The sequence below is a fragment of the Terrapene carolina genome, unplaced genomic scaffold (genome assembly GCF_002925995.2).
Source record: "Terrapene carolina triunguis isolate 2854851 unplaced genomic scaffold, T_m_triunguis-2.0 Scaffold788, whole genome shotgun sequence".
Lineage (NCBI taxonomy): Eukaryota > Metazoa > Chordata > Testudines > Emydidae > Terrapene > Terrapene triunguis.
Window position 1 is genome coordinate 376,264 of NW_020665139.1, and position 24,369 is coordinate 400,632.

General features: G+C 43.4%; 1 protein-coding gene across 1 annotated transcript; it reads left to right on the plus strand.

Annotated features, from left to right (window-relative positions):
* The first annotated feature begins 19,029 nt into the window (after positions 1 to 19,029).
* On the plus strand, positions 19,030 to 19,965 carry LOC112115215 (olfactory receptor 10C1-like). Its single transcript, XM_024212241.1, has one exon. It carries the CDS (start codon positions 19,030 to 19,032, stop codon positions 19,963 to 19,965), a length of 936 nt encoding a protein of 311 aa, XP_024068009.1.
* The last annotated feature ends 4,404 nt before the right edge of the window (positions 19,966 to 24,369 follow it).

Genomic DNA, 24,369 nt, shown 5'->3' on the forward strand with positions numbered 1-24,369 from the left:
CTATTATTCCCATTGCACAGATGTAGAATTGAGAGACACAGAGGCTAAGCAAATTGGCTAAGGGCACGCAGGAAGTCTGTAGCAGAGCAGACAATCGAACCTGTATTTCCTAAGTGACAGGGGAGTGTGCTAACCACTGGATAATTCTTCCTCTCTGTCACCCATGATAATAGTGCCAGACTGCCCTCTCATTCGCGCGGCTGTGCAATGGACGTCAATAGAATTCCTCCATGCCAACCAAGTTCAGAATAACTTACTATTATTCTTCTGTGCTGGGCACTGTATGGACATCTAATAAAAAGACAATCCCTGCCTGAAAGAGCTTAGAGTCTGTTTTTCCCAGGTTCTTTGATGATGAATTCAGCATAAGGGTGCATAGAGATAGATAGATAGCTAGATGATGTGTGCCTGAGATGTATGGATAGTCAGATAGAAATGTTCATGGGGATGGATTGATAGATGGATGTGTGCGTGAGGATGGATGGACAGATAGATATGTGTATGAGAACTGACAGATATCTAGATAGGGGGGAGGGATAGCTCAGTGGTTTGAGCATTAGCCTGTTAAACCCACCATTCTGAGTTCAAGCCCTGAGGGGGTCACTTAGGGATCTGGGGCAAAATCAGTACTTGGTCCTGCTAGTGAAGGCAGGGGGTCTTTTTTTTCCCCTCATCTGGAGTACTGTGTCCAGTTTTGGGCCCCACACTACAAGAAGGATGTGGAAAAATTGGAAAGAGTCCAGCGGAGGGCAACAAAAATGATTAGGGGTCTGGAGCACATGACTTATGAGGAGAGGCTGAGGGAACTGGGATTGTTTAGTCTCCAGAAGAGACGAATGAGGGGGGATTTGATAGCTGCTTTCAACTACCTGAAAGGGGGTTCCAAAGAGAATGGAGCTCGGCTGTTCTCAGTGGTGGCAGATGACAGAACAAGGAGCAATGGTCTCAAGTTGCAGTGGGGGAGGTCTAGGTTGGATATTAGGAAACACTATTTCACTAGGAGGGTGGTGAAGCACTGGAATGCGTTACCTAGGGAGGTGGTGGAGTCTCCTTCCTTGGAGGTTTTTAAGGCCCGGCTTGAGAAAGCCCTGGCTGGGATGATTTAGTTGGGAATTGGTCCTGCTTTGAGCAGGGGGTTGGACTAGATGACCTCCTGAGGTCCCTTCCAACCCTGATATTCTATGATTCTATGTATGCATGAGGACAGATGGATAGACGTGTGCATGGAGATGGATGGACAGACAGACAGGTAGACGTGTCAGATGCCTGAGGATGGATAGAAGAAACTTTTTTCTTTTCATCACTTTTAGATGTAGAACTCATCTCCACCGCATTAAGGTTTGTCCTTGTCCCATAACAGAACACAAAGCCAAGTGCAGAAGCTGTTTGCATGAGCTCCGCTGTTGGCTACATCACAGGAACAGGTGATGCAACTGAAGAGCAGCAACTACAGACTTTCCACCCTGAGTTGCTAAGGAGGAGTTATGAAGGGAAAGGCTATTTTAGGCAGGCTGTGATCTGAGGCATTCAAGTGTGGTTAGGATTCATAGCTGATAAGATAACCTATTTAGTAAGACTGTTCTGTATGTTTCATGAGAAACACCAGGGGGCTTGGCCTTATGTTTAGAAGAGGATCTTTTCAGCATTGCTGTCACAATGTAGCCTGCAAGGGAGTTGGCTGGTGCTCACCATCTATTGGGTTAGGTTCAGCAATGACTGAGTGTTAAGATAGATACAACTGAGTTTACTCTATTTCTGGACAGTGAGCCCAGGACACTGGATTCATCTACTGAGCTACAGAGCTGGTAAAGTGTGGGAAATGGCATTGAGGTAATATCTTTTATTGGACCAGCTTTTGCTGTTGGAAGAGACAAGATTTTGAGCTTCACAGAGCTCTTCTTCACATCTATCTAATCTATCTATCTATCTATCTATCTATCTATCTATCTATGTACTATTGTTGAGAAGTGCTTTTGTAATCTCTATTATTGTTGATGGGCTTAACATAGTTCTTAAAATATTTTATTTTCTTTAACTTTATTATTATATACTTTAAAAATTATATTAAATACAGTAACTCCTCACTTAAAGTCGTCCCAGTTAATGTTGTTTCGTTGTTACATTGCTGAGCAATTAGGGAACATGCTCATTTAAAGTTGTGCAATCCTCCCTTATAAGGTTGTTTGGCAGCTGCCTGCTTTGTCCACTGCTTGCAGGAAGAGCAGCCCATTGCAGCTAGATAGTGGAGGCTTGGACCCAGGGTGGACCGGCAGCCCCCCATCAGCTCCCCACTCCCCTAAATTCCCTGTGCAGCAGCCGCCCAGCAGGCTACCAATTGCCAGCAGTTCAGCTTTCCCTCCCTCCACTGCCATGTGGTGCTCCTGACTTCTGCCTTGGAGCTGCTCCCAGGAGCCTCCTGCTTGCTGTGCAGGGGAGGAGGGAAGAAGGGGGCTAATATCAGGGTATCCACCTCCCCCCGACTCCTGCCCCCCCACTTACCCTTCTCTATATAGAGCAGGGTGGGGACAGGACAGGGCTCAGGACAGAGAGAGCTTACTGGCCACAGTTGCTGTCTCAACTTCCTGATTTTTTTAAAGGCAATGTACTTAGAGTGGGGTCAGCATACTTAAAGGGGCAATGCACATCTCTCTCTCTCTCTCCCACACACAGGGTGTGTGTCTCTGTCTGCCATGCTGTCTCCCCTCCCTCCATTCGTGCTGCCTTGTACAGTGTGAGGCTACATTAACAACAATGCGTTAACCCTTGAGGGCTCAGCCGAATGCTAGTTCATCATTTAGCAGTAAGGCATACCCCGGGAAATATCCCATCCTCTTCCACCTTCTAACTTCACCACCTCAATCAAGCTTCACAATCATCATTGCTGTGTACACTATTAAATTGTTTGTTTAAAACATATACTGTGTGTGTGTGTGTGTGTGTGTGTGTGTGTGTGTGTGTGTGTGTATAGTTTTTTGTCTGGTGAAAAAAATTTCCCTGGAACATAACCCCCCACATTTACATTAATTCTTATGGGGAAATTGGATTCACTTAACATCGTTTTGCTTAAAGTCGCATTTTTCAGGAACATAACTACAATGGTAAGCTAGGAGTTACTGTATGTGGTTGCTTCAAATAACTGCAAACAGAGGTAGATTCCAATGTATTTTAAGATCAAGGCTATGGTATATCTGGTAGTGAGTACATATGTTTTGTCTTTCAGTAGATAAGTATCATAATTGAGTCTGCAGGATTTTAGCATCCATGTTAAGTAATGGTGTCTTCTAAGTGGATTTATTATTGTTATGATTATTGTTATTATTATCATTATTATTATTATTATTGATCTCTATTGCTGGAGAGGCCAGGAGCCCTAGAAATGGACCAGGACACCATCTGCTTTAAGAAGTTCAACTAAATATTAGAACTACTTTTTCATCCTCACTCAATCCAAATTCCTATTGATTTTAGATTGATTCTCTCCATTTTCAAGTCCCATTATAAGATCCTCATCATGGGTAAGAATGGCATGCTCTTGGAACAAATAATATAAAAGGGGAAAATTATAGCATTTTCTCAATGTTCCTTGAAATTAGGAATTTATCAGAAGCAAATGTTTTCATGTTGAACGTACTGGTTCTTCTTTGCCATGAAGAGCCAAGAAAAGTAGCTAAGGATGGATACAGCCACTAAAAGAAAGGTAAGCGAGCCCAAAGTGAGCAAATTACCCTTTGCAGAACTACTCTAAATGTTCCATTAAAAACCGTTGCCTTAAAGATACTTTGTGGAATTGCTGACCAAAATCACTTGGACTCCTATTATTCTAGATATTAAGAAAGTCTGGTAAAAAAAAATCACCTAAAACTTTTTTTGATAGAACATTGGAAAATGTCTGCTTTCCTCAAAAAAAAATTTTTTTTTTAGAACATTGAATATTTTTTGACAAAACAAAAACATTATTTTAGGTTTTGGGCAGAAATATTTTCTGCTTATAGCCAATAATAATAAAGTTTTTGTTCCAAAAAAACCAAACCAATTTCAGTTTTGGGTTTCCTTGCAAATAGTTAAAATTTACAGCTGGAAATGTTGTTAAAAATGAAAAATTGAAATTTTCCATGGGAAACAAACAAACAAACCAACAAATAAACAAACAAACACATTTTTTTCCAACTAGCTTAGGAAGTCAAGAAGCATTTAGAATAATAGAATCATAAAATCATAGGACTTGAGAGGTCATCTAATGCAATTCCCCGCACTCATGGCAGGACTAAGTATTATCTAGATCACGGGCAAACTTTTTGCCCTGAGGGCCTCATCGGGTTTCCAAAATTGTATGGAGGGCCGGTTAGCGGAGGCTGTGCCTCTCTGAACAGCCAGGCGTGGCCCGGCCCCACCCACTATCTGACCCCTCCTGCTTCTTGCCCCCTGATGGCCCCCCTGGGACTTCTGCCCCCTCCAATCTCCCCTGTTCCCTGACAGCCCCTGGAACTCCGGCCCCTGACTGCCCCCCACCGCCCCATCCAACCCTCCTCTCATTCCTGACTTCCCCCCGGGGACTTCTGCCCCATCCAACCACCCCTTCTCCCTGTCCCCTGATCGCCCCCAGAACCCCTGCCCCTGACTGCCCCCCGCCGCCCCATCCAACCCCCCATTCCTTCCTGACTGCCCCCCTGGGGACCCCTGTCCCCATTCAACCCCCCTGTTCCCTGCCCTCTGACCGCCCCGACCCCTATGAACTATCCTCCATGAATTTAGCTAGTTCTTTTTTGAACCCTGTTATAGCCTTGCCATCCTCTGGCAAAGAGTTCCACACATTGACTCTGCATAGTGTGAAGAAATATTTCCTTTTGTTTGTTTTAAAACTGCTGCCTATTAATTTCATTTGGTGGCCCCTAGTTCTTGTGTTATTAGAAGGACTAGATAAAACTTTCTTATTTACTTTCTCCACATCAGTCATGCTTTTATAGACCTCTATCATATCTCCCCTTAGTTTTCTCTTTTCCAAGCTGAGGTAAAAACTGGGGAGATAGAACATCCCGGCCCCAGTGTGTGATCTTGGGGAGAGGTAGTGGGGTGGTCACCCTGTTCCGGCCCTGAAAGAGTTAAAAGCCAGCCCTGTGAAAGGGCTGGGGCTGAGAGCCAATTGGAAAAGGCTGAAAGGCAGCCAATCAGGGCCAGGCTGGGCCCTATAAAAGAGCTGCAGGGGCAGAAGGCAGAGGTCAGTCTCACTCCAGCCTTGGAGTGGGAAGGACCTAGCTGCCTAGGAGCACAGGGTACCTCAAGACAAGCACTGCTGGGGAGCTCCAGCCTGGCAACTCCCCAGGCTGAGGCCTTGTTAAAGGCCTAAGCATGTACTGGGACTGCAGAGATGCAGCCCAGGGACAGGCAGAGGCAGCTGGTCCAACCCCCTTGCCAATGATGAGTGGCCATTACAGATTGCAGTTGTCCCCAGAGAAAGAGGGCTAGATGACGACTGGCAGTAGTCACTGAGGCAAGGTGGTCATAGGGGGAGGGAGTTCCCCTGAGAGAGGAGACCCAGAGAGTGGGGGTACTGCAGTGGGCAAGGTAAAGGGCACTGGGAGGCAGGTAAGACACTGGCCAGCAGGAGGCTATCCGAGGCTGGAAAAGAGCTAATTTCCAGACTGACCAGCAGGAGGTGCCACGGCGGTGAGTCAGTGAACTGCTACACTGATAATTCTGTTGTTTACTATAATTTCTACCATTTTGCCTAGTACTGAAGTTAGGCTTACTGGTCTGTAATTGCCAAGGTCACCTTTTGAGACTTTTTTAAAAACTGGTGTCACATTTGCTATCCTCCAATCATCTGGTACAGAAACCAATTTAAATGATAGGTTACATAACACAATTAGTAGTTTTGCAATTTCACATTTGAGTTCCTTCAGAACTCTTGGGTGAATAACATCTGATCCTTGTGACTTATTACTGTTTAATTTATCAATTTGTTCCATAACCTTCTCTAATGACACCTCAATCTTGGGCAGTTCCTCAGATTTGTCACCTAGAAAGAATGGCTCAGGTTCAGGAATCTCCCTCACATCTTTTCTGAACCCAGTTATAGTGTTGGCCTTCACAACACCCCCTGGCAAGGAGCTCCGCAGGTTGACTGTTGTGTGAAGAAGTACTTCTTTTTGTTTGCTTTATCCTCACAACAGGCCTGTGTGCTATGGCAGTGCTATTATCCCCATTGTACAATTGTGGAACTGAGCCTGAGGGCCAGTTTTCTAAAGATATTTAGGTGCCTAGTAAGATTTTCAAAAGCACCTAGCTTCCCATCTCATTGACATTTAATGGGAATTAGAAACCTCGGTAGTGTCATTGAAAATCCCATTAGGCACCTGTCTGCATCTGTAGGCACCTGAATACTTTAAAAAAATCTGTCTCAGACATAAGTTGCCCAAAGTCAGAAAGGGAGCCTCTGATAAAGCCAAGACTTGATCTGAGGTCTCCCAAATCTTAGGCAAATGCCCTAATTACTGGGCAAGCCTTCCTCTCTGGAACAGACTGCCCCCAGTCTCTATTGGCACCTTAAAGACTAACAGACTCCTTGTTGTTTTTGTAGATACAAACTAACACGGCTACCCCCTGATACTTGAGTCTCTATTGGAGCATTTAGGCACCACTGCAGTGTGAAGGAATAATACGAAGCCTTCATCATGCAGCAAGGCAGGATGTAATCCTTAGGATGGCGAGAGCAGAGCATGGAAGCAGCTATCCTTTAAAGAGCTGAACCAGTTTTCTGCAGTATGAAATAAGTGCCCCACAAGAACTACACTACATCCAAGCCAAGAATCCATCCCGCAAAGGCCACCAAAACCACGAGCCTGGTTCTGCCACCAGCCCCACCAGCCAGATGTTGCCCCTTGGCAACATCACACATGGAGTAGTATCTTACTCCATTGGTAGTCCTGTTGAAATGAGTAGGACTAATCACAGAGTGAGGTACTATTCCATGTGAGTAAGGAAAGCAGAACTGGACTTTTAAATTGCTAGTGGCTGCAGTGCTAAATAAAGGCCAGATTGTGAATCCTTTGCTCAAACTGGCATACAATTACTCTCATCATTAGCTCCCTTGATTTCAAAGGGACTATTTGCCTGAGTAACTATTCTCCAGTGTGTGGAAGGGGTTGACAATCTAACCCTCAGCACCCACAACTGGTCACTAGCATCCTAGTGGACAGATATTAACCAGTGTGATGTAGATTTGAAACACCATGTGCAACCCGTTCCCTGAGCTGTGCAGCCCCTTAGCTGTTCTGAGGGTTCTCCTAAAAGCATTTAGGGCCAAATTCATCTCTGGTGCAATCCCACTACCTAGAATGGCATCACTCCAGGGGTGATTTTGGCCCCCTGATGTTTACATAGATCTGTTTGGATTCCCCTTGCTGCCCTTTGGAGTAATGACTATCCATAGTTAATAACTGTTTTGGCTCTTCTGAAGACTAATTGTCCGTCTCCAAAGAAAGCTCCACCACTTGCTACTCTGGGACTCAGTGAGGAGGTGGTTGGGGATATTCCTCTTGTGAGAATGAAGTCTTCCATCAATTCTACTACACTTAATGGGTTGGATCCTCAGCTGATGAAAATTAACATAGCTCCATTGACTACCATGAAGCAATACCAACACCAGCTAAGGATCTTGTCCAGACAGTTTTGTGCTTCATGTTTCTCAGAAGGTCGCTTTTAGTTGCTTAATGTTACATCAACTTTGTTTTATCCTTAATTACCACCGTGAAGTCCATAAGCATCGTCTGTTGCTAGCCATTTAATGCCATGGGCCAAATTCATCCTGGATGCAACTTTGTGGACTCCATAGTGCTACACCAATTCAGCCTGCTGAGTTTTAACAATCCCCTCTGTGACCTGTTTAAAGTTGAAACTCTGTTTCAGGATCTCTGCAAAGACTTTTTAATAATGCCCAGTGGGACCCATTATAATTAACCTCCATTCATTGTTAGCTGATTAGCAGAGCTTAATTTTGAAGGGATACATTGATACAAGTTATACAGATCAATAACATTATTATAATAAAAGTCCACATGGACACTAGATCAGGTAGCTATTAAGCTTAGATACCAAGGTGATGGGCACATTATGTATATCTAAGCTGGATAGATAAGAAGCCCTTTTCCAGTACATCAATCCCCATTTCAAATGCTGACTGCAGAGTCATTATCTCTGAGGCTATGTGGCTCAGGAGAATGCTAATTTGTCATTTGAACAGGGCACGGCAGCAGTGAAGTCTGTAGAATTGCTCATGTGAGACGAATTGCACGGTCTCAGACTAGTTCACAGTGGAATGATGGAATTCGTGGAGGATATGTCCATTAATTGCTATTGGCCAAGATGGTTAGGGATGCAACCCCATGTTCAGGGTGACCCTAAACTTCTGACTACCAGACGCTGGGAGTGGAAGAGAGGGGTAATGCCCCTTTTCTGTACACTCCCTATGATTGGGGGAGACAGGATACCGGGCAAGATGGACCATAGACTGACCCAATATAGCATCGCTTATGTTCTTATAAAGATGTCCACATAAAAAAAAAGAAGAGACTGGGATTTTTTCAATGGATTAAGGGAATTAAGCATCTGTTTCCCATTGACTTGCAATGATGTTAGGTGCCATACTCCCTTAGGTTTCTTGGAAAAGCCCAGGCTAACTCGACATCACAGTTAACTCTAATTAAACAGCCTTGCATGCAGGTTTAGCTGAGAAGCCAGGAGCGCATTAACACAGTGACACAGCTCCCCTCCCGCCCTGAAGGTCTGTCCACTTCATGGTCACCATAGTCAGTTCCACCTGTCACATGATTCATTTTGTGCCCACACTTTAGCCATCACAACTGTTTGTTGAACAGTGTATGTATGTACTAGTCCATTATGGGAAAATTTGTGCAGCTATCCCATAATGCCTGAGATGGGGAAGGTATTCCAGAAGGACTTACACGTCGATCTGTACATGGGGTAAACCCCTATGAGATGACCTAGTGCACAGAGAGCTGGAAGGAAGGACTGGACATATGGGTCAAGGACATGATTAGAAAATGCTTTCTCCACTGCAGAAAATCAGTGACAGATCACTTACAGGAAGAAAAGCACTGGCCAGCTCATGCATCAGACAGGGGTGACTTAATGTTAGCAAGCGTTGGCCTGGGTCTTCAGAAGTGACTAGTGATTCAGGGGGCCTCAGTAATTGGCAGCCTATACTGAGATGCCTGAAAAGGATCCTGATCCCCAGAGGATCAGGCCCCTTTAAGGTGTCTCCATTAAGGCACTCCAAATCTCTTGTCACTTTTGAATATACAGGGTGGGATTTTCAAAATGGCAAAGGAAGGCCAATAGGATTTGGACTCCAAAATCCCCTAAGCTCAATTGAAAATCCCAGCCTAAGCATGGAGCATGCAGGCACAAACCATATTTAGAAACACCCATGTCATCAACTCTGTTAGAAGTTGTATGGTGGGCAGGGACTTTGGGGAGGGGGCACCTAAACAGGATAGAGGCACATTTAGGGAGTATGCCCTGAAATCAGTGGGTGTTAGGTACCTATGTGCTTTTTAAAATCTCACTAGGTGTCCAAATACTTTTAAAATCTGGCCCCAAAATACTTGCTCCAGGTTCTTCAGCAGAGCTGGGAACTCCCATCTCCTGAATTGAATGTTTTACTAATTAGCCCAGACAACCTCTAGAAGGCAATGGAAAGAAAGGGAGTTTAAGTCAAATTAATGCATTTAGGGCCAGATTTTTTAAAGGTATTTGTTGTCAGACATGTGTGTGCTCTGCTCTGTTCAATGTTGATATCAGTCGGCTGCGTGCGTGTGTTCCCTCTATGTGCTGCCCCAGCTCTGCAGATCGCTGGCAAAGCAGACCCGAGAGAACCCCCAATGACCACAGACTCTAATAAGGTACAAAGGCACCCGGCCAGGTTTATTGTCAAACGAAACAGTCTCTAGCTCCTCAGATCAGATGTCTACAGTTCTGCTAGTACATATGTGCTCCCTGACAATGGACCGGCTCAGTCAGTGGCGGGATTTTCCACTGCCCCCTAGGCCAGACAAAGACATCCATTCTGGGATGCATTCTTATACACAGGTACAAACAAGTTACACATCATTGAACGCATTGAGATACAGCCCCTCTATGCATTAGGGTGTTGCCTTTCTTCTCGTAGAAGTTGGTTCGAACAAACAAGTCTATCCATCGTATTGTCTATCCATCATATTGTCCTTTTATACTGTCTTTAGGCTGGGTCTGCCTGTTCCTTGTGATCTGTGTGGGATGTGTTCGTACCAGGCTGTTCTGGTGCTGTCCTGGCATACGTTCATCTTATTATTTCTTACATGTGTATACGTGCTTTTAGCAGCCTTCCTCTTGCCAACTTCTGTGAGCAGGGCCTGCCTCTGGCTCACGGCCTAACTTTGCTTTATGTTAGCAATGTCTTGATCATTACTTTAGTTCAGGCCTCAGGCCTCATACCGGGCCTCTGATACCAAGGGTTTATGTCTCAGGGCCTCATCTTACTATAGTATTTACATGCCTTGTGGGATCTTCAAAACTGCATTTAGGCAGTTAACACTCATTGAAATCAATGAGTTTGAGGCACTTGGGTATTTTTGAAAATCCCAAATAGATGCCTAAATACTTCTAACATTCTCGGCCTTAAGCTTAGCCATTTTAAATCCCTTCCAATCTGTGGATAGCAAAAGCACCTGGATTTTTAAATGGTATGGTTAACATTTTCAGAAGTGTCTAAGGGCAGGTCTTCACTACAGGGGGAGGAGGGGGGGCGATTTAAGATACGCAAATTCAGCTACGCGAATAGCGTAGCTGAATTCGACGTATCGAAGCCGACTTACCCCGCTGTGAGGACGGCGGCAAAATCGACCTCCGCGGCTCCCAGTCGACGGCGCTTACTCCCACCTCCGCTGGTGGAGTAAGAGCGTCGATTCGGGGATCGATTGTCGCGTCCTGACGAGACGCGATAATTCGATCCCCGAGAGATCGATTTCTACCCGCCGATTCAGGCGGGTAGTGTAGACCTAGCCTAAGTGGCTTAGGAGCCTATGTTCTATTTTCAAAAGAATTTAGGGCCAGATTTTTAAAGGTATTTAGGAGCCATGTATTAGGCTCCTACATACATTTAAAATCTGGCCCCTAGGAACACAGCAGTCTAAATTTAATGGAAAATCAATGGTTTTTAGGTTCCTAATTGGCTAAATCACTTTTGAAAATAGGATGTTAATTTCCACATCATCGGGCTCAGACTTTTTAAAGTATTTGGGCACCTAAAGATGCAAATAGGCACCTGGCAGGATTTTCAAAACCACCTAGGAACCTAACTTCCTTTAAAACCAATGGAAGTTGCATACCTAGGTGTTTTTGAAAATCCCTCTAGGCATCTATCTGCTTCTTTAAGCACCTAAATACCTTTGAAAATCTGGCCCTTTGGCAATTTTGAAAATTTTGCACTGTGTCAATATCTCCATTGTATAGATTAGGGAAACATGACTTGATCTAGATTACACATAGAGTCACTGGCAGAGTCAGGAATAAAACTCAGGGGTCTTGACTTTTAGGCCAATTCCCAAATTATTATATGAAGGTCACTGTTGCACTTGATGCTGTGGTATGGAAAATAAGCTACCCCACATGTTTTCTGTTTGAAAACATTGGGAAGAAGAGCAGGTTTAATGCCCAGTGTTTAATTCATAGAATAATAGAATATCAGGGTTGGAAGGGACCTCAGGAGGTCATCTAGTCCAACCCCCTGCTCAAAGCAGGACTAATCCCCAACTAAATCATCCCAGCCAGGGCTTTGTCAAACCTGACCTTAAAAACCTCTAAGGAAGGAGATTCCACCACCCCTATAGGTAACCCATTCCAGTGCTTCCCCACCCTCCTAGTGACAAAGTTTTTCCTAATATCCAACCTAAACATTCCCCACTGCAACTTGAGACCATTATTCCTTGTTCTGTCATCTGCTACCACTGAGAACAGTCTAGATTCATCCTCTTTGGGAACCCCCCTTCAGGTAGTTGAAGGTTGCTATCAAATCCCCCCTCATTCTTCTCTTCTGCAGACTAAACAATCCCAGTTCCCTCCGCCTCTCCTCATAAATCATGTGCTCCAGCCCCCTAACCATTTTTGTTGCCCTCCACTGGACTCTTTCCAATTTTTCCACATACTCCTTGTAGTGTGGGGCCCAAAACTGGACACAGTACTCCAGATGAGGCCTCACCAATGCCGAATAGAGGGGAATTATTATGTCCCTCAATCTGCTGGCTATGCTCCTACTTATACAGCCCAAAATGCCGTTAGCCTTCTTGGCAACAAGGGCCCACTGTTGACTCATATCCAGCTTCTCATTCACTGTAACTCCCAGGTCCTTTTCTGCAGAACTGCTGCCTAGCCACTCGGTCTCTAGTCTGTAGCAGTGCATGGGATTCTTCCATCCTAAGTGCAGGACACTGCACTTGTCCTTGTTGAACCTCATCAGATTTCTTTTGGCCCAATCCTCTAATTTGTCTAGGTCCCTCTGTATCCTGTCCCTACCCTCCAGCATATCTACCATTCCTCCCTGTTTAGTGTCATCTGCAAACTTGCTGAGGGTGCAGTCCACACCATCCTCCAGATCATTAATGAAGATATTGAACAAAACCAGCCCCAAGACCGACCCTTGGTGCACTCCACTTGATACCAGCTGCCAACTAGACATGGAGCCATTGATCGCTACCCGATTATCTAGCCAGCTTTCTATCCACCTTATAGTCCATTCATCCAGCCTATACTTTAACTTGCTGGCAAAAATACTGTGGGAGACCGTATCAAAAGCTTTGCTAAAGTCAAGGAATAACACGTCCACTGCTTTCCTCTCATCCACAGAGCCAGTTATCTCGTCATAGAAGGCAATTAGGTTAGTCAGGCATGACTTGCCCTTGGTGAATCCATGGTGACTGTTCCTGATCACTTTCCTCTCCTCTGAGTGCTTCAAAATTGATTCCTTGAGGACCTGCTCCATGATAGTTCCAGGGACTGAGGTGAGGCTGTAGTTCCCAGGATCCTCCTCCTTCCCTTTTTTAAAGATAGGCACTACATTAGCCTTTTTCCAATCATCCGGGACCTCCCTCGATTGCAATGAGTTTTCAAAGATAATGGCCAATGGCTCTGCAATCACATCTGCCAATTCCCCTTGTTTTGTCATACATATACATGTCTGTGTTTGTGTGTCACTCTCCAGTTGGCAGAGTGTCACAGAGTCTTATGACCCAAATCCACCCACTCCCCACCTGTTGACAAAATGCCTTCCCTGTGCTGTACTGTTATGATTCCATTACTGAACCCCATTATCTATAGCTTGTGGAATGAGAAGTTTAAAGGAGCCCTGAGGAAACTCAAGGAAAATGGTTTTTGTATGAATATCAAATAGAGCTGGACAAAATTGTCAATATTTTGACATTTTGATGATGATTTTCATTATAAATTTCATTTTCTATGAAAATAAACTCCAAATAAATTTCAAATAAAGTTTTCATTGGAAATCATTGGGGTTTATTTGACCAGCCACAGTGCTGCTCAATTATTTTTCAATGATTGTAGAGTTTCATGAAATGTTAATTAACATTTTTCAAAATTTTGAAAAACAGGATTTAAACAAAATCCTGTGTGTTTTCCCCCCCTACTTTTTGTTTTGTTTTGATTTTTTATCAGTTCTAATGTCAAAAAGATGGTCTAATGCCTAAACAACCAGATTGGTAATTAGATTATGTGAATTGGCTTTACAATGCAGTTACTCCTGGTTTGTAACTATTTGAATGAACAGGCCTAGTGGCTCCAATGAAGCTACTCCTGAGTTACTCCTCTGAATGAGAGGAGAATTAGGCCTGAATTTTCACCACCTGTAATGGATTTTACAATATTAATGGGGAAAATGGGGGCTTATGTCAACATAGCTATCGTCTTTTGGGGGGATAGTGTTCCTACACTGGCAGAAAACACCTTCTGTTGGTGTAAACTGCATCTATACAATGGTGCTAGGTAAGGAGTGAATAAAAAATAAGGGCTTGAATGATTGTCCCTCACACATCACTTCATTGGTATTTGGCTCACTGACTCCAATAAAGAACTGATTTACCCCAAATGTGGATCTGCCCCAGTGACTTCAATGAAGGTACACCAATTTGAATGAGATGGGGACATGGTTTATAGACTTCAGTTAATTTACTATGTTAATTTACAACATCTGTGGATCTGGTACCATTGACTTTTAGGGATGGAAACTGATTTACACCAGCTGGCATCTGGTCCAAAGTCACACAAACAAGTTAAATGCCAAGTCTACTCCCACTGAAACCAACAGATGTTTTGGCACTGATTTCAAGGGGAGAGAGAGTAGTCCCTTAACATAACTATTATGTATTCATGTAATGGGGAGTCTGAGATGCCTCAAAGACCAGCTCCCTAGGGCTGCTAAAGAAGCTGTTAAATATGCCAGTTCCATCCATGATTGAATTCTTTGGTAAGCAGAGAGATGAGACCAATGTGGGTTGCACAGGTAGGTGGGAAATTTCTTTATTTTAGTAGAGTCATGTTGAATTCCTTTGGATTATTCTGAAGGATGAATCTAGATGAGCCTTGTTATGTTCCTTTTGTCTCTTGGACTGAAAGGTGCACTGTTTTTAAGTTTGAATCCCTGATTCTTGTATCATAGTGAAGGCTTGTCCATACAAACACGTAGTTAATGGCCAGCTGTGGTGTAGATTAACCTTGCACTAGCCTGCCAAGCACTACTGCCCAGGTGGACCCAGCAGCCACACACTAAACATTCCTTAGTACACTTTCATCTACTCCCGTTTCAAACCAGGGATGGTCAAAGTGCACTAAGGAAATTGTAGTGTTTGGCACCAGGGTCCACATGGGTTGTTAGAAAAGAGCAGCTAGCACAAAATAGATTTGCACTCCAGCTTGCTGCAGACTAAGGATGTTTACATTTGAGCTCAGGGATGTGATTCCCAGCTTGCATAGATGTACCCTTGCCTGACCAGGTGCCTAAAAATACAAGTGTGTCCAGAGTAGCCCGGGCAGCTGCTCCAGCTAGCAGCCCTATGCAAAATCCCGCCTGACCTCTTGGGTACATAGCTGGAACCACTGCCTCTGCCACCACAGACACTGCACTAGCTCAAACAAAGCTACCAGGAGTATATCTATGTGAGCTGAGAACCACACGTCCCAGCTCAAATGTAGACGTACCCTAAATATTCATATAGATAAGTAGGACTGGAAGGGACCTTAATAGGTCATCAAATCTAGCCCAGGCACGGAGGCAGGACCATGTTTACCTAGACCATCCCTGAGAAGTGTTTGTCTAATCTGTTCTTAAAAATCTCTAATGATGGGGATTCCACAACCCATGGAAGCCTATTTCAGAACTTAAGTACCCTTAGAGTTAGAGAGTTTTCCCCTAATATCTAACCTAAATCTCCCTTGTTGAAGATTAAACCCATAACTTTTTGTCCTACCTTCAGTGGACAGTTGATCACCATTGATGATGATTTAGTTGGGGATTGGTCCTGCTTTGAGCAGGGGGTTGGACTAGATGACCTCCTGAGATCCCTTCCAACCCTGATATTCTATGATTCTCTTTGTAACAGCCCTTAACTTATTTGAAGACAGTTATCAGGTGTTCCCTCAGTCTACTTTGCTCAAGACTAAACATGCCTAGTTTTTTTTAACTTTTCCTCATAGATCAGGTTTTCTGACCCTTTGATCATTTTTATTGCTCTCCTCTGGGCTCTCTCCAATTTGTCCACATCTTTCTTAAGGTGTGGTGCTCAGAAATTGATACATTACTCTCACTGAGGCCTCATCTGTGCCGAACAGAGCGGGACAATTATCTCCCATGTCTGAAATACAACAATCCTGCATCACATTATTAAGGGACAAGGTGGATTAGTAATATCTTTTATTGGACCAACTTCTGTTGGTGGGAGAGACAAGGTTTTGAGCTACACAGAGCTCTTCTTCAGGTCTGGGAAAGATACTCAGTGTCCCAGCTAAATAAAAGATTGAACAGATAGTTTAGCCTAAATAGTTAGCTCATATTTTAAAGGACCATTCAAGGTGAAGTGGCCCATTAACAGCTCTGTAGTTATAGGACAAAAAGGGGGGTTAGTGGGTTACAGATTGTTGTAATAAGCAATAAATCCAGTGTCTTTATTCAAACCAGGATTTTTAGTGTCCAGCAAAGTTATGAATTTAATAAGTAACTCCCCTGGAGTTAATAGTAGAATTTCTGGAAAAAATTCTAGCAGAACAGTTTTCCATCCAAAAATGCTGATTTGTTGACGTCAGCAGGGCCGGCTCTGGCTTTTTTGCCGGGGGGGGGCAGCCGGAGCCCCTGGGGGAGGGCGGCGAGCCCCAGCGGGGGCTCGGCTCTCCCCCCTCCCCCGGCGGCCAGAGCGCCGGGGGCAGGGCCGCGAGCCCCGGCGGGTGCTCGGCTCTCCCCCCCCCCCCGGCGGCCAGAGCGCCGGGGGCAGGGCGGCGAGAGGGCGGCGAGCCCCGGCTGGGGCTCGGCTCGGCTCTCCCCCAGGCAGCCAGAGCGCCGCGCCGCCCCCCTCCAGGTGCCGCCCCAAGCACCAGCTTGGGTGCTTGGTGCCTGGAGCCGGCCCTGGACGTCAGAACATTTTACATGGGAACATATTAATTACATCTACATTTTCAAGTGGAAAAAATGTTTTGACCTTAATATAATATAATATAAAAAATACAGTTGAAACAATGATTCAACCTTATGAAAATTAAACAAACAAGCCTCATCTAAATGCCAGAAGCTAGGGATGGGCAATGGGATGGATTACTTGATGATTACCTATTCTGTTAATTGCCTCTGAAGCACCTGGCATTGGCCACTGTCGGAAGACAGGATACTGGGCTAGATGGACCTTTGCTCTGACCCCGTGTGATCATTTTTATGTTCTTATGATTTATTCTGATTTCATCAAAACAACATGTTTTGATAAAGTTGAAATGAAATATTTTCAGATTATTTTGTTTTGCAAAAAGTTCTGAGATTTAGTTTTTTGTCCTGATTTAACATGAAATGAAATTTCAAAATTTGAGAATTTACCATGGGTTGTAAATTCTGTTGTTCAACCAGATGTAGTTGATTGTATGAAACCCCACCCTTCTCCGAAACACATGAATTGCTCTATTCTGATCTCACTTACATTACTAATGTAGCCACATTGATCTAAGTTAAATGACTATTTACATCAGCTAAAGATCTGCTCTGAGAGACATAGATCCACCACACCATTACTCCTGTTTTACATGTAACTGAATTGATTTCAATGCATTGCATCAGCATCTAACTGTGGTATCAGTCATTAATCATAATTCCTTTCTGTTTGAGAAAGAGGAAAATCAAGCCGTAAATAATCATAGTTACACAAAGATGTGGGAGACTGTACAAATATTTTTTATATAATTATGGAGGTTGGGATTTTCATAGGACATAGGTCTGAAAGGGACCTCCTGGGTCATCGAGTCTGATCCCCAGCTATGGTAGGCAGCCCTGTCATATAATCCTGTTAGTAAATGTGTCAGAATTTAACTAGTTAGGTTGTTTGTCCACATTACTCCTACTGGGAGGCTTTTGAGAACATCACTCTTCAATGGTTAGAAACATTGTTAATTTCCAGCCTAAATGTATCTGTGTCCAGTTTATTTCCATTTATTTTTATGACAACACTGTCCTTTAGCTTCCATTGCTCTTCTCCCTCCCTGGTATTTACCCTCCTGACCTATTTGTAGAGGGCAATCAGACCCCCTTTCAGCCTTGATTTCGGCTAAACAAGCCAAGCTCTTTTAGTCTTCTCTTGAAAGATAGGTTCTCCATTTACCTCCTCATCCTAGGTGCCCTTCTCTGCAACTTTTCCCATTTGAATGAGTCTTTCTTGAATTTGAGTGACCAGAATTGTACACAGTATTCCAGATGAGATTTTTTCAATGTTTTATATGATGGCATTCATAATTGCCTATATCTAGCAGAAATATGTTACCTGATACATCTTAGAATCACATATGTTGTTTTCACAGACACGTCATATTGGTGGCTCATAATCATTCTGTGTTTTACTAATACACCATGGCCTTTTTTCTCCGCTCTCACTTTCAGCTGATGAGCTCACAGTTTATATCAGAAGTCCGTGTTATGGGCTCCTCAGTGTATGACCTTTCACTTTACAATATTAAATTTCATCCCATTTCCATTACTCTGGCCCTCAAGGTTATCCATTTCTTTCTGTATAGTATTCTGATCTTTCTCAGTATTAACAATGCCTCCCTACTCTGTGCCATGAGGAAATTTCATGCCGAGGCCATAAATAATATTAAATAAGATCAATCTTAAGACTGGCCTTGAGAAAGTCCACTAGTAACCTGATTCAAGTCCAGTGGTTCACCTTTCATCAGAACCTGTTGTTGTCTCCCTTTTACCCAGTTTCTTACCTATGTTAAAATTCTTGTACTAAACATAGTACAAGAATTTTCCTATGGGGGAGGGATAGCTCAGTGGTTTAAGCATTGGCCTGCTAAACCCAGGGTTGTGAGTTCAGTCCTTGAGGGGGCCACTTAGGGATCTGGGGCAAAATGAATACTTGGTCCTGCTAGTGAAGGCAGGGGGCTGGACTCGATGACCTTTCAAGGTCCCTTCCAGTTCTAGGAGATGGCATATCTCCATTAATTTAATTTAATAGTCTTCTCCAATTTAACGAATATTTCCCATGTGCTACTGTCTCAGATGACTTGATGAAACCCAGACATTTTACATTTAACACAATCTCCTTGTCTAATAATCAGTTATTTATAAAGGAAATAGATTAGTCTGGCATGACTAAAAGATAGATAGATATAGAGGGGGTATATGGGGATAGATAGATGCCAATTTTACTTTACATATATCAAACTTATATGTAGCCTTTCTTTTTAATTCTTAAGACGAAATATGCTGAAGAAAAGATGAAAAATGACACCTCCATGGCCAAATTTGTCCTCCTGGGGTTCTCTAACCACCCAGATACGAACCTCATTCTCTTTGTGGTGTTTCTATGCATTTACATCATCACAGTGCTGGGAAACGTCCTCATCATCATCGTCATAAATGTCAATCCGACCCTTCACACACCTATGTATTTCTTCCTCAGGAACTTGTCCTTCCTGGAGGTCTGCTACACCTCGGTCACCCTGCCCAAGATGCTGGCCAACCTCCTCTCAGAAGACAAAACCATCTCCTTTGCTGGCTGTGCAGTACAGATGTATTTCTTTCTATTCTTTGCTGTTACTGAGTGCTTTCTCCTTGCATCTATGGCATATGACCGCTACAGTGCCATATGCAACCCTCTGCGCTACACAGCCATCATGGACAAGAGGGTTTGCATCCAGCTGGCTATGAGCTCATGGATCTGTGGCATCCTGGTGGCCCTGGGGCACACAACGTTTGTCTTCACGCTTCCTTTTTGTGGGTCCCACGTGATCAACCACTTCTTCTGTGAGATCCAGCCGGTGCTGAAGCTGGTGTGTAGGGACACCTACTGGAATGAGATCCAGATCATTGTGGCGGCTGCCTTCGTCCTCATGATGCCTTTCATGCTGATCCTGGTCTCCTACATCTGTATCATCTCCACCATCCTGAAAATGCAGTCTGCTGAAGGCAGGCGCAGAGCCTTCTCCACCTGCTCCTCACACCTCATTGTGGTGACCTTGTTCTACGGGACGGCCCTTATCATGTACGTGCGCCCCAAGTCCAGCTTCTCTCCAGATGTGAACAAGTTGCTCTCTCTGTTCTACTCAGTGGTGACTCCGATCTTGAACCCCATTATCTACAGCCTCAGGAACAAGGAGGTGAAAGATGCCTTGATGAAAACAGGGATGAAGATATTCCATTCACAGAAATAGACATTTTTTCTCCAACTGGATTATTCCCTGGGGAATATCTCCGCTCTCAAGAGACTCTACAATGCTGAAGAGACCAAGAGACAGCTCAGCATTACATAGCAATTTATCACATCGAATGTAGTGTTGGTCTACTTTTTCTGAAATTTGTATTTCAATGAATTTTGTTCATTAAGATTTTGAATTTCAACAAATAAATCTGTGAATCTTGTAGAAAACAAAAATAAAATAAATAAAAAAACAAATAAAAAATGAAATTACATTGCTGCCTCCTCCCATTGTTTCGCCAGTTCTAATTGAAGTATATCTGCAGTTCATAGAACCCCCCACACACACAGTTTAATTAGAGTTGGTTGAAATTTTCTGAGTTTCCCAAATATTTCTCCTCCCAAAAGTTAACGACAGAAATGGGTGGAGGAACTGGAAAATGTTTTGCAATTCTCTCTTTGCCCTCAGTAGATTAGTTCAATATTTTAGAACTTTCCATTAAATTTCAAAAAATGCTTACAAAGGAATTTCAGATATCTCAAAAAGAATGTCAACAATCACTCTCTCCCATTAGTCAATCTTTTCTAATTCAGCAACATCTCAGTTCTAGACCACAATATCCTTAATCATAAGATTGCAAATGGGTCATCTGAGATCTAAGAGGAAACCTCTATTGCTGGACAACTCATTTTTATCATTCTCTGGTCCTGGGCCATGCAAAATCATTAATCACAGCATCTTCCCCCCAGGAATTCATTGTGAGTAAAGGCTACATCCAGTGTGATGAGTTTTTCTCCCTCTCACAAGACCTAACTTTTAGGTACATAGAAAATAATTTGTATTCACAAAGCCTGGGTTAGGGTCCCAGGTTCCCTACACAATGAGTGGAGGTATATAGGTGCCAAATAATAGGATCCACAAAAGCCAGGATGGTGAGTGGGGAGCTGCCTAAACTATCTAACGGGAGATGCTGAGTAGAGTGATATGTGCTAAGCCTTGCCCCTCAACAGGTGCCCAGCACCTAGGTCCAGGCTGAAGTGAAGTGCATATATTTGATTGGGGTCTACAGCAGGAACTGTCTCCTGGAGGTAGGTTCCTGAGGGGTTTCTTGCATGAAACAATGTAGGAGGAGTTGTTGCTGCAGCAGCCTCCTCATAACTTTTAGCTGGAGTCCCCCCAGTTCAGTTCCCCCTTTGTCTGATGAGGATAAGGTATTTGAAGAGGAGGTTTCCCACCTTATGGGTGAGTGCCTTAACCATTGAGCTGTGGGATATTCTGCTGGGGGATTCCCTCAGCCTTTCCTAGTGCACGAATCTCTGCTTTACATAGATAATTAAAGAGTCATCAGAGCAGGGCAGCTGGGCCCTGGGGCTGCCACCTTCCAGGGGTGTGCCCCAACCATCACACTAGAGAGTCATTCTCACATGCTCTCTGGCCCAGTTAATATGCATGCTTTTATTTAAAAAATGAAACAGCTGTAACAGGAGAGATTGAGGGGGACCTCTGTTGGAACATCCCATAGCTCAGTGATAAGGACACTGCCCTAAGAGGCAGGAGATACATGTTCAAATCCTTTCTACTTGTTGTTGGTTGTTAGCCAGTACAGTAGACGGTGATCAAACTGCCCAAGAAGTCCACAGACTCAGTTCAGTGGTGAAGGCACTCAGCCAGGTTTATTGTAAATGAAGCCTGGTCCTAGTTCCCCGGCTCAATGGTTACAATTATAGTAACACATGTATGCCCGTTACAATGGACAAGCACAGTGAGCAGCAGGACTTCCCGCTCCCACCTAGGCCAGACTAAGAGTTAAGGTGAGGCATCCCAACATTTATAGACTGAGAAAAGCAATCTGTGATAAACAATTTATGTACCACATTATGTGTTTCATGACATGTTTGTTACCTCCTATTGTACCTTTCTCCTGATGTTTCAGACAACACATCCCTATTCATCATTTCAGTCAAACTATGTTATCGTGTTCTAGGCTGGGGTGTTCTTGTGCTGACCCGCTGGAACATGTTTGTGTTTTAGCGATGCTAGCAATACCTGTACCAAGTTCATATACCGGACAGTGAACCTTCAATGAGAAATCTGCTTTGTAATGGGCCTGACTTTTGCTCATAGTCTGACTCTCGCTAACTTAGCTTTCTATCATCAGGGCCTGACTTTAGGTCAGACTTAGGCCTCATGCCAGGCCCCATGTTTCAGGCTCTCTATTTCCACAACACTTGTGAGGTAGAGGAGGACTAGAACAGCGGCTGAGCCCTATGGCAACTGGGTATCCTAATGAATGCACTAAAAGTTATGAGGGACATCCTCCTCCTTGGCTGTTTTGTGTGGAGTTAGGCAGTCAATGAGCATGCCTACTGGATCGGGACCCACAGGCAACATTGGTGAAGCTATGCCTGTCTTTCCCAGTTAGTGGGTCACACTGGACCTTATGCACAACATAGTATTGATAGTACACAACATTTTTATTAAAAAAATAGAAAAATAAACAATTAAGATGGCTGATACTAAATGCATTAAAATCTGGCCAATTGTTAGATCTCAAAATGTAACTGTAAATAGGGAATCATCACTGAGTGAGAATGTGTGTAGCAGGGTTCCATACAGGATTAGTACTTAGCCGTACACTAGTCAACATTTTTATCAATGACCTGCAAAAACCCACAAAATCATTACTGATAATATTTGCAGATGACACAAAAATTAGGGGAGTAGAAAATAATGAAGAGGATAAGTCATTGATTCTAAGAGATCCAAATCTCCTGGTTAACTGTGCACAAGCAAATAATTTGCTTTTCAATACGGCTAAATGTAAATGTATATTTCTGGAAACATAGAATGTAGGCCATACTTACAGGATGGAGGACTCTATCCTGGGAAACAGTGACACAGAAAAAGTTTTGGGGGTCAAAGTAGAAAATCAGCTGAACATGAGCTCCCAGTGCAACGCTGTAGCCAAAAGAGCTAATATGATCCTGTGATGCATAAAAAAGGGAATCTGGAATAGGAGTAGAGAGGTTATTTCACCACTGTGTCTGCTACTGGTGTAACCACTGCTGAAATACTGGGTCTAGTTCTTCTGCCCACAATCCCAGAAAATTATTGATAAATTTGAGAGGTTTCATAGAAGAGCTATGAAAAGGATTAAAGGATTAGAAAACATGCTTTACAGTTATAGACTAAAGGAGTTCAATCTATTTAGCTTTAGAAAGGGAAAATGAAGGGGTGACTTGATCACAGTGGATAAATATCTACATGGGGAACAAATATTTAATAATGGGCCCTTCAATTTAGAAGAAAAAGGTATAACTTGATGGAATGGCTAAAAGTTAAATCTAGACAAATTCAGACTGAAAGTAAGGCATACATTTTTAATAGTGAGAGCAATTAATGTTGGACCAATTAAACAAGGTTTGTGGGGTATTCTTCATAATTGACTATTATAAAATCAAGATTAGGTGTTTTTCTACAAGATCTTCTCTAGGAATTATTTTGGGGAAGTTCTATGTCCTGTGTTCTACAGGTGAGACTAGGTTATCACAACAGTCCCTTCTGACCTTGGAATCTATTAATCCAGACACTTGGAAAGACACCCAAGTGCTCATGGCCAGAGCCAGACAGATAGGCACCTAGGGAACTTTGAAACCAAAAACTTAGCTGCTGAGTAAGTTCACTTGCCTGCAGGGTTACTCAATGGTGAGTGAGGGGTTTATGAACACCTGTGGTAGCTAAATGTGGGATTTAGGCACCTAATAGGCACCTAAGTCCCTTTGTGAGTCTATCCCTTCCTCTTCCTTACAAGGAGGATATGCGTGTTAGGGTAATATTTTCACGGTCCCATTGGCTTTCAGTAAAGGACAGATTTTCAAAGGGATTCAGATGCCTAACTCTCAGTCAAGTCACTGGGAGTTAGGCACTTAAATACCTTTAAAACTATGGCCTTGGGTGCCTAAATCACTTTCACAAATGACACTTAAGCTGGTAAATCACTTAGATTATACAGAAAATATTACCCCCTGTCATGAATAGGGGGAAGGGTAGCAACCTTTATGGATGCAGTATCATAAAATCCCTCCTTGGCAGCTGTACTGGATTGCCTTACCTGTAAGCTGTTAAGCAGTTCAAACAACCTAGTTGGCATCTGACCAGAAGGACCAATGAGGAAAGAAGATGCTTTTAAATATGCGGGGGAAGAATTTGGTTTTTGTTGTTCACTTTTGTTGTTCCCTCTCCGGATGGAGGGAGAAGCCAAGCAGGTATAATATCTCCTAAAAATATACCTGGAATAATCCACCTAAAGCCACAGAAACTGTGAGAAGGGCAAGGAAATGCATTAGGTTATCTTTTGTTTTGGCTTGTGTGAATTTTCCTATGCTACAGAGGTAGTTTCATTCCTATTTTTGTAACTGT